Below are 10,478 nucleotides of genomic sequence, written 5' to 3' on the forward strand. Positions count from 1 at the left end.
GACCGATGCATTTTTTTATCTATTATGTTCTTCGATTATGTTCGAATTTTAAAATTGGACGCCGATGTTCTTCCGTTTGGGTACACTTGCGTGGCGTCTATAAATATATATTTATTTATTATTAGGGAGATCAACAGCATTCACTTACTGTTCCTTTATGGATGTAGTATTACTCTTTGACTTACTGTCTAATCCTTAAACTAGTAAAAAAGCCAATTATAGATCCCCACAAATATTTATTTTTCATGGTGATTGTTCATCAAAACATGTTAATAGGTAATTTACAATAAAATTGAACCTAATCAAGTAACTAGTTCAGTGATTTTATTAAGTGCTTATTTATTTATCTTCATTGTTATAAAATTTCTTGTTTGTGATTTGTAAGGAAGCAACTTTCATAGGTAGTACTACCTACCTAAGTGATAACGCGTAGGTATTGTAATTAGCAGCCCTCAGACGCACAGTTGCACATGTTGATAATGTTAATGTGTAGTGTCTGTGTAAAATGAAGTCGCTTGTATGAACTGTCCAGGGTCTTTTCGGGTTGATTCGTTCACTGACACTTCAATAGGTATATATTTTTTTAGAAAATTTAGTAAAAGATGTAGGTATATGAACAAAGTTGAACACAATTTAACGCGCTTTAATTTAGTACTTATTATTTTTCTCTATTAGAATAGAAATTAGATCTTCACTAGGTGCTGTAACAAAAAAAAATTGAAGCTGGGAAAGCCTGGCACTGCCACCAAAAAATGGCTTATAACTTTTGAACGGCAGACCGACAAAAATCTAGTATTTTTTCTGTTTAGTCAGAATCCCGCTCCGTGACAGTGGCAGCGCCAGGATAGTACACTGTGGAAGGCGAAAGAGGAACGAAATATTCCTATAAAACACAATCTTAATTGTGAACATTTATTCCCAAACAAGTGGTTTATTATTATCACAGAATCATCAAGTCAAACTTATGAGTAGTTGTACAATCATCAAATGTCAATTTTCTTTTGATTTTTAAGAAATAGATCTTTAACAATTAATGGAAGAAAAATATATTTGTAGGTTTATATTTATTTATCAAACATAACAAGGAGTTCAGAAATAAACGTGACATGCTCTGCACTATGCATAGCAACGCGGGCCTCCCGCGGACACATGTCGCTTACATACAAAAATACTTGAGATTCTTAAAAGCAAGTGTACTTAGTCTTTAGTAGAACTTTCTAATTAAAAAAATGCAAAAATAACTGCAAGTGCTTTTAGCATTTTCCCTGCAAAGGTAGGTAATCACAATATACGCTTACAAACTACTCTTAAACCTCACGTATCCAAGTAAGGTATATAATATACAATCGAGAGGTAGGCACAGTTACACTGTGGTTACAGCGCTTGTCGGTCTGTCAGTTGGATCACGTTCAGACAGCTTAAAATCACTCGCACTTCAATCGTAAACAAATATGATGAGACACATCAAGAACGAAACGCTCAACACTCGGCGGGCGCTCGCCTCAGTCGAAGCCGGGCGGCGGCGTGACGCCGGCGGCGCCCGCCAGGCGGAACTCGCACGCCTCGGGGTTCAGCTGCGAGGGCGGGGCGGCCCGCGGCGCGCGCCTGGCGTCCGTCGTGGAGCACGAGCCCATGGCGCGGCTGATCGCGTCCACCATGTACCAGTGTGCCGCGTTGGGATCCACGCTGCTGAGCAGCGAGAAGATCTCGCACTCGGACACCGACAGCGTCACCTCGCCCTGCCCGGTCTTGATATGGCGCGGCGCGCCCGAGTACGGCGGCGGCGGCGAGTTCACGCCCAGCGCCGGGGACGACCTATGGCCGGGGGAGAACGGAGAGTCTCGGCACTCGGGGACAGCGGGGGCACCGCCGAACGCTCCGGGGGGCCGCGGGGGACAGGGCTGCGAAGCGTAGGCCGAGTGCAGTGACATACTCGAACACGAAAGGTAGGGCGGCATCGGATGCATCGGGGCCATGTGCGGCATAGGCATGGGGGGCACGTGTGGCGACGGCGGGAACAGGAAGGGCACGGGCGCGGGGTAGGGCGGCGCGTATGGCAGGAACGGGGGCGGCGGCGGCCGGGGCTCCGGCGCCACGCGCAGCGCCGGCCCGCGGCTGGGCCGCGCCGACGGGGCCACGGCCGCCACGGCGTCGGGCTCGCGGGCCGGCGCCGGCGGCTGCACCGCGGGCTCGGCAGGGGCCGCGGGTTCTAGCTCGAGGCGGCCGGAGCCCGAGCTAGCGTCGGAGGCTGGCGGGGAGGCCGGCGCCAACTGCGGCACGCGGGTGTCGAGGCGCGGCGGCTCCAGCAGGCTGGGCACGTGGCGGCGGTACTCGTCCACGAACTCGAGCGCGATGCCGTCGCGCAGGTAGGCGCTGATGTCGGCGAAGTTGGGCGTGGCGCCGCTCTCGAGCGCGGAGAACCGCGGGAACAGGTAGCCCTCCGCCCCCTGCAACAAGCAGCGCGTCACTCAGCCGCCACGGCCCGCGTCCCGCGGCTCCCCGCGCTCCACGTGGCGCGGCCCCGTCGCCCCAAATACTAACGTCCATTATGAATGTTAAGACTGGGACCGCGCCTGCGCTCGTCTCACAGTATAGCTCCGGGGTCGCTTAAATACTATAATATCCAACAGTTGATGGATACAGGCTTATACTAATTTATTATAACAAAACAACACTTTGATGCCGATTGTATTACTGATATGAACAGAGACTATTCATACGCGATATGATATAATTTATTTAATAAAAATATAGTAATGCATTGAATAAAAATAATTATTTATCTTTATGGGAATTAGACATACACATGTGTAATATAAATCGTAATTTTTTACCGAAATACGTTTTCGCGATATCGATAGTCATCAGACAATATCCGAAAGAGGAGTTACAAATCACGTAAGTCCAAGAGTAGTGTGTAGTAATGTGATATAATATTACAACAACATAAGTATACATAGTTTCAGTTTAGTAGTCAGCTTAGTGTTGGATCAACCGAGGGCAACGAGGATAACAAAGTTTATGCACAATATTCAAAAGGAAATTTAACAATATATCGATTGATAATTATGTATATATGGAAAACGAAAAGATGCAATTGTTTCCGGTGAAAGATACGTAACGTATGCATTTAACGTCCGTCATTCGAGAGACACGCAGCCAACCGCGCGGCCGCCGCGGCCTGCGCTCGGCGCCGCTGCAGCGCCGAGCTGGCCACGCTCACGGCGCTGGGGGCCGGCGAGGGGGCGGTGGCCGGCGAGGGGGCGGTGGCCGGCGAGGGGGCGGGGGCCGGCGAGGGGGCGGCGGCCAGCGAGGGGGCGGGGGCGGGCGCGGGGGTCGCGGCGCAGCGGGCCGCCGCGCGCAGCCGCTGCAGCCGCCGCGCCAGCACCGAGCTGCTGGCCGACACGCAGCTGGCCGCGTCGTCGGCGGCGCGCAGGCGGCGGCGCAGCGCCAGCAGGCGCGCGGCGGCGCGGGGCGGGGCGGGCGCGGGGGGCGCGGGCGGCCAGGCGCGCATGCGGCGCGGCGGGCCGGGCGGCAGCTGCGACGCGGACGCCGACACGTCGCTGGCGCCGTCCTCGTGCATGTGCAGGATGGACGTGAGCAGCGAGCGCACGTCCAGCGAGCACGCGTCCGACTCCGAGCCGGAGCTGGCGGGCGAGGCGGGCCGCAGGCGCGGCGGTACACTCACCGCGCCGACCGCCGAGCCGCGCGGGTCCGCGTGCCCGCCGCGGATCAGCTCCAGGTCGATGCGCACGTCGCACTCCGTCGACGTGTCTATCAGGAACAGCTCTACGATGTTCTCCTGTGAACACGGTCGCACATGTGACCTCCGTTCGCAGTCGATTTGAGAAGAGCGAACGTGGGGCAGGGTTACCTCGTGGTCCACGTGCAGCACGTTGCCCACGAGGCGGCGGTCGCGCACCAGGCGCAGCAGCGCGGCCGAGGCGGCGTGCGGCCAGCGCCGGCCCGCCGCGGCCGGCCGCACGCCCGCCAGCCGCGCCCGCACGGCCTGCGCCGGCAGCCGCGCCCACTCGCGCCGCAGCGGCTTTAGCGCCGACACGGCCGCGCGGTCCACCGTGCCGTAGTCCACGTGCCGGACCTGAAATTTCGATCCGCCGCTTCCAATTCAGATTACCCACAGATCTGTCTCTCTGCATCTTCGACACACCCACTCCGGGAAATTCAGACAGCGCCGACGACGTCGCTCCTGGCTTACCGATGTCGAACGGGAAAGGAAAGCTGCACAACTAACTCGTAGGAAAGCGATGATAATCATGTATAAAATAATCAAAAGGCAACAACGACATAACAAAGGCTGACTAAGTGAGACTGCCCTCGCGGCACGATAACCTTAGGACCCAATTCGCGCTGCGCGCGGTCGCCCTACCACGAGAGTTGGACAAAATTATCAAAAATACGGTAGAAAAATCTTGTAAGCAAATTAACAAAGGGGTTGAAAATCCAGATAAGTGCTCGATGGGTTACCTTGACGGTGTCGGTGTCGAGGCGCTGCACGATGAGCGAGCGGTGCCAGTCCCGCTCGAACACGCTGCTGCAGTAGTGGCCCACGCGCACGGCGCCCACGGCCAGCGAGCGCGCCCGCCCCGAGCCGCGCTCGTAGTACTCGCTGCGGGACAACCACAACCTGACTGACCATTGCACACTGTCTATTTTTTTATTACTTTTAGTAATTAACATAGGTCATAAAGTAATATAAGCTGCTGGTGTTTCAAAAATAATCAAATAAAATGAATTCACTAATAATAATGCGCTTCTATTTTTTTGCTCCCTAAAATATCGTCAAAAAATCTTTTATTGAGACCTGCAATTTAGGGCTAGTTGCAGAGCTGATTCTTTTAAGTAAGAAGTGCGTTTTGATTGGAAAAATATTAAATGAGTTGAATATACAGGGTGTTGGTGACATCGTAACGAAAACTGAGTAATGATTCAGACCATGATTCTGAGTTGATATCAAGAGGAACTTTTCATCGCAAAAGTATAGAACTGAAAATAATTTTAAAAAATACAAAATAATTAATGACTTTTCAGACAACGAATTCCACTTGATAGTTGATATCGATTCAGAATTATGGTCTGAATCATCCCCTTCAGTATTCGTTACGGTGTCACTAACACCCACACGTACTTGTACGGCTACCTGTATGTACTTGTATGGGGTGTAAGTGACATCGTAACGAATACTGAGAGGGATGATTCAGATCATTATTCTGAGTTAATATCAAGTGGAATTTTCAATCGCAAAACTATAGAATTGAAAATACTTTACAAATACTAAAAAAAAACATGAATTTTGCTACGGAAAATTCCACCTGATATTTACTCAGGATCATGGTCTGCATCATCACTCGAAGTTTTAGTTGGAATGTCACTAACACCCTGTATTGTAGCAAAGTTCAAAAAGTGCCCTAAAGGAGGTCGGCCGCTCAGCTCAACATCCTTGCCTACTTATATAAGTGTGTGCTTGTGGGTGTACTGACGTCATCTCATCCATCATGTTCTCCATGGCGATGTGGTGCTGGTCTCCGAGGCGGTAGAACCAGAAGTGGCTCGGCGAGTACACCTCTCCCAGCATGAGCTCGAGCATATCCCCGGCCGCCAGCGAGCTCACGTCCGCCTCCGGGATGCTCTCCGAGAACGACATGCAGTCCGCCGGGAACACGTCCGGGTCCTACGCACCACCATTGGCATTATACCCACTTAGAAAAAGGCGAAACACCCGATAATAAATCTAGTAATATTCTGTTTACCTAAACATTAATTTATCTTAAGTGCAATTTACACAATATATTTTACATCATAGACGGCGATACGGCTATCACGTTGGTCTATAACAGAAAGCTTGGTGAAGAGCGGGTGATGTACTGTTACTACGAGGGTCGAGAATAGGTTTAAAACAACTTTTTAAAATCACTGTAAAGTTTGAAATTGAAATTAACTTATTTAGTAATTACAGAAATTTGGTATGTCCGCCGCGAGGTTCACAATCACACTAATTTTAAATTTAGTATATTGATACGCTCGCCACAGGCGCTCTTTTGTCATAGTTTGAGTAGGTAGTATAATTGTTACTCTATGTCGCAATGGATCATATAAGCTTCTAGATGCAAGTTTTCTAATTTTTAGTATGGCGCGTATAACAAGTACACTCACGAAGTCAATCCAGGGCAGAGCGTCGTCAGCGTCCGGCGCGGCGTCGGCGCTGGATGGCGGGTCGCCGAGCCGGCGGACACGCGGCCGCGGGTCGTGCAGGCGCAGGGCTCCGCCCCCGAGCGGGGCGCGCGCGTCGTGCAAGCGCAGGGCTCCACCGTCGGCCGCGCCGCCCGCCACGCGCACGCCGGGCAGCGCGCAAGCCAGCGCCGACACGCTCGTCAGCCCGAACCGAGAGAAGTTCAGCTCGCGCCCGTACCGCTCCCTGCCACGATGTGATAAAATCTTACGCTCGTACTCGGACCACCTTCCATTGCTCCTGGTAGCATCCTCTCCGATTACAAGACAAAAAAACTAGAAAACTTTACAACTAAATGTAGTATTACCTTATCTCCGAACGGGCAATAAAAAATCTTGCATTGTAATATGTGAATGCTTACCTGTATAGCTTCATAAGGTCAGTGCAGAGTACTCCGTCCGGGCTGTCGAGCACCAGCTGTGTCACTTCGGCTTTCAGCTGTTCCAGTCTGTCCGCTTTGCTGCTGCTGCTACCTGCACATGTCATGTCCAACTATCAGGCTTTTACTTGTACAAACTTTTGTTAAAGACAACCTATAATATGAATAATTTCAATAAACTATGCATTACAATGGAAAAGAACTTGATCTGTTCAAGAAGCATGACATTCACTTTGCAAGCAATTTTTTTTTGTTGTATCATATTGGTCATTGTCATCTCTCCCGTAATAAACATATATTTCTTATAATTCTAGTGTGTTTTTATAGGAGAGAAGTTATAATTGGCTATCTATTTCTTATTATAACCCTTTGTATCATATTTTTATAACAATGCAAATGATATTACATTAATAGATGTCATCAATTCAGCATCTACAGTATAAAAACCAATTAGTACAAAAAACTTACTAGAGACAGTGTGTGGATCAGATTCAGAAGTACATTTGCCTGAGTCACTGTCTCTGTAAGATTGATCATTGTCCAAATCCTGACTACTGTCATATATTGGTAGTCGCTTCCGAAGAAAGTTTTTGTAAGCCTCCATTGAAGTGGTGTTGTGTTCACTATGACCATTATTATCCTTAATGTGTTTTGTTAAGTCAGGGGCAGGTTCATGTTTATTTGTTAAATCTACTTGAGGGGATAGCCTCTGTCTTGTATCACATCTTGTCCTGTTCTCTTCATTTGTCAAGTGCATGTGCTGCTCCTTCACAACATTTGGTAAATTAATGTTTGGTGTCTTAGATGTCATAAATGTTTTTGCAATCAAATCTGGAGCTGGTTTGGCCTTTACTTCAGCTACACTTCTTCTTTTTCCTTTGCTGTTGGTTAAAAGAGCATAATTTATAACAATTATAACATAACTGGGAATTTATCAGCTTATATACAAGTTCACAAATATATGGAGTGTGCTACAAATATTCATACTCACAATTTTACATTAGATGGTATTTTTTGTTTCTGTACAAAAGAATCAATGTGTTTCAGTTGTTCAGGTACTATTGGAACCAGCACAGGATTGCCTCCAACACCCTGGAACTGTAAATCATTGGTATTAAAATAAGAACATTAGAAGAAACTCATAAACGTCACATATAGTCCCATTACATATTAATAAAATAAGGGCTTTATAAAAGTGAACATACCAAGAAGCAGTCGCCGCAACGCTCCTTGAGGAACTGTAAAGGGTCTCGGTAGCCAAATTTGGTGATGGGCAGTGGTGCACCCATCATGTTGCGGAAGTCCCGCAGCAGATTCATCAGCGTCATCTCCGTCGGACTCGATACCACGAGCGACCGCAGCACCGACTTCAAACCCTTTATGTCCTCCATATTCTTATTAATATATTTTAACTACCTGCAATGTCGAATGTATGAATGAAACTCATAAAATTCATACTCCTAACCTTGTTTAGTTAATCAACCATTATTTAACTATAATGCTGATCGACAAAAGGATGAAACATAATAGGTAGGTACCTACGTTAGCGATAACAAGTATTTATCTTGCAAATCTTGCAATTTACCGGCTGCATGAACACGAAGTACTCATATATCACGAAGTTTAACACATCACTAGATATTTTAATACAATAGAAATTATCGAAAAGTGATCTAAAACTTACCTACCTGATAACAATAAATAAAACAAACAAAAATCATATTGAAGTCCTACCGCCAAGCAAAGCAACTATGATGAAAGAGAACTTATTTATGTAAAATAAATAAAATCAAAATGTAGGACAACAATTCACCATTGCCACGTTCTATTTGCTTACCTACCTATTTAAAAAAGAGGTCCTTCAACTCCTTCAACATATATTTTTATTATCCTTTCCCAAGGACTAGTCCTTTCCCCATGCTCGAGACGAAGACGAGAGAACGAAGTGAACGAACGAACTTGAAATGAACGGAACCAAATAAACATGGCAATAAACCTCCAATAAACAAACAATAAAACTGAAAACTTGTGCGATAAGCTAGTGTTGTACTAGTTACAAATAATATTTTACAAATTTTAAAGAATCGGTGTAATTTTATGGCGTATCAGTTTGCTGGTCTTATGATAGAACCAAACTTTCTAATCTAATTTATTGATTTGATAGTTAACACGACTATTTTAATTACTTTTTCGAATTTTTTCAGGGTAAATTGTAGTCCTTTGCCTTCTCATTTCGAGTAGACTTTAAAAAAAAGTACAACAAAAATTGTACAAAAATGTCAATTTTGACAATCCTCGGCTTTTTGGCGGGAGGCGGGAACGGGATAGTTGCTTTCTTCATTGAATAATCTAAATAATTAATACGAAGTGGTGTTTTGTGGTTAATGATCGCATTAAGTTAGTCGGAAGACATTCGCGAGTGTTATTATATTGGAGTATTCAATAAACAAAGTGTATCTGCCTATTTTCGCTTCGTGTCAGGAAGCCGCTTCATAACTCAAAAGTTTATGCGGACTTTTGAGTTAATTCGTTTGGGGTTCGGAGTAGGAGTCTACTCCGAGGGTGGGGGCTTAGGTTTCATCATCATCACCTTTCATTATTTCATTAATCATCAAGAAAAAAAATACGTCAGACATGGCTGTATGGGCATAGTTCCCTTTGCCTTACCCTTCGGGGAAAACCAAACCAAAAAAAAAAAAATTGATTGTTGTGATATTGCTTTTTGCGATCGTACTCGAACGAATTACGTAAGGATAAACGTATTTGACTTTTCTGAACGATGTCTTTCTTCCTAAAACGCACCTTGGGTGCTAGCTGCAATCTTGGCCGCGTTGTTTTGAGTAATGTGAAACCAGCGAGCATTCAGTTGGTGGCGACTAAGACGGAACAGGCAGCCCCACAGGTGGAGACTCGGCCGACTGTTGCCAAACTAGATCCCCTGCAGAAGTCGCAACTAGTTGATTTTGGAAAATATGTTGCTGAATGTATGCCCAAATTTATTCAGAAAGTGCAGATCACATCTGGGAATGAACTGGAGGTGCTGATCCCGCCTGAAGGTGTTATTCCAGTGCTAACCTTTCTAAAGGACCACCATAGCGCTCAGTTTGCCAGTCTGATCGACATAGCAGGCATGGATGTGCCTACAAGGCCAAACCGATTTGAGATTATTTATAATCTACTTTCTTTAAGATACAATTCCAGAATCAGAGTCAAAACTTACACTGATGAGTTGACTCCGGTAGATTCAGCATGCGAAGTATTTAAAGCAGCCAACTGGTATGAGAGAGAGATTTGGGATATGTATGGAGTGTTCTTTGCCAACCACCCTGATCTAAGGAGGATCCTAACAGACTATGGCTTTGAGGGCCATCCCTTCCGCAAGGACTTCCCATTAAGTGGGTATGTGGAGGTGCGCTATGATGACGAGCAGAAACGTGTGGTTGTAGAGCCATTGGAATTGGCGCAGGAGTTTCGCAGGTTCGAACTGAGCGCCCCGTGGGAGCAGTTCCCTAACTTCCGTGGCAACCCTGTGGAGGATGTGAGCACCCCTGCTGAGGAAAAACCCAAGGAGAAGTAGAAGAACCTATATTACCAATAGTCTGTTAATGATAATGTAAATAAAATGATATCTCACACTAACCATGTTTCATGTCTTTTCAATTACATCCTATTATTTCTATCAATTGGGTAGTTTCCTAGGTAAATGATAAATTATGAAATTCTTATTACTAAATAAAGACATCTAAAGGTAACAAAAAACATTTCTTTTTTGTTTAACTTATGAATTTTAATAAAAAGAAATGTAATAATAAGTGTGTCACGTTGTAATGTTTTTCTATGACATCACAGGTT

The 10,478-nt window shown here is 46.3% G+C and overlaps 2 protein-coding genes across 2 annotated transcripts; one reads left to right on the forward strand and one right to left on the reverse strand.

The window, feature by feature from the left end:
• Positions 1-898: 898 nt before the first annotated feature.
• Positions 899-8,661, reverse strand: LOC126374594 (uncharacterized). The gene is made up of 11 exons (XM_050021284.1): positions 8,464-8,661; positions 7,832-8,038; positions 7,618-7,724; positions 7,095-7,507; positions 6,609-6,720; positions 6,172-6,433; positions 5,499-5,689; positions 4,486-4,627; positions 3,875-4,099; positions 3,689-3,802; positions 899-2,447 (listed from the first exon to the last, which is right to left on the reverse strand). The coding sequence occupies exons 2-11, from the start codon at positions 8,015-8,017 to the stop codon at positions 1,503-1,505; spliced, it is 2,697 nt and encodes an 898-aa protein (XP_049877241.1). The 5' UTR covers positions 8,018-8,038; positions 8,464-8,661; the 3' UTR covers positions 899-1,502.
• A 671-nt stretch (positions 8,662-9,332) lies between these two features.
• Positions 9,333-10,270, forward strand: LOC126374432 (NADH dehydrogenase [ubiquinone] iron-sulfur protein 3, mitochondrial). Its single transcript, XM_050021082.1, has one exon. The coding sequence runs from the start codon at positions 9,406-9,408 to the stop codon at positions 10,201-10,203; it is 798 nt and encodes a 265-aa protein (XP_049877039.1). The 5' UTR covers positions 9,333-9,405; the 3' UTR covers positions 10,204-10,270.
• Positions 10,271-10,478: the final 208 nt, after the last annotated feature.

The sequence above is a fragment of the Pectinophora gossypiella genome, chromosome 17 (assembly GCF_024362695.1).
Source record: "Pectinophora gossypiella chromosome 17, ilPecGoss1.1, whole genome shotgun sequence".
Taxonomy (NCBI): Eukaryota; Metazoa; Arthropoda; class Insecta; order Lepidoptera; family Gelechiidae; genus Pectinophora; species Pectinophora gossypiella.

Coding starts and splice junctions, on each gene's coding strand:
- LOC126374432 (XM_050021082.1), top strand. CDS start 9,406: ATGTCTTTCTTCCTAAAACGCACCTTGGGTGCTAGCTGCAATCTTGGC.
- LOC126374594 (XM_050021284.1), bottom strand. CDS start 8,017: ATGGAGGACATAAAGGGTTTGAAGTCGGTGCTGCGGTCGCTCGTGGTA. Junction 6,434..6,608: donor GACCTTATGAAGCTATACAG/GTAAGCATTCAC, acceptor ACATCGTGGCAG/GGAGCGGTACGGGCGCGAGC. Junction 4,628..5,498: donor AACATGATGGATGAGATGAC/GTCAGTACACCC, acceptor GTTGTCCCGCAG/CGAGTACTACGAGCGCGGCT.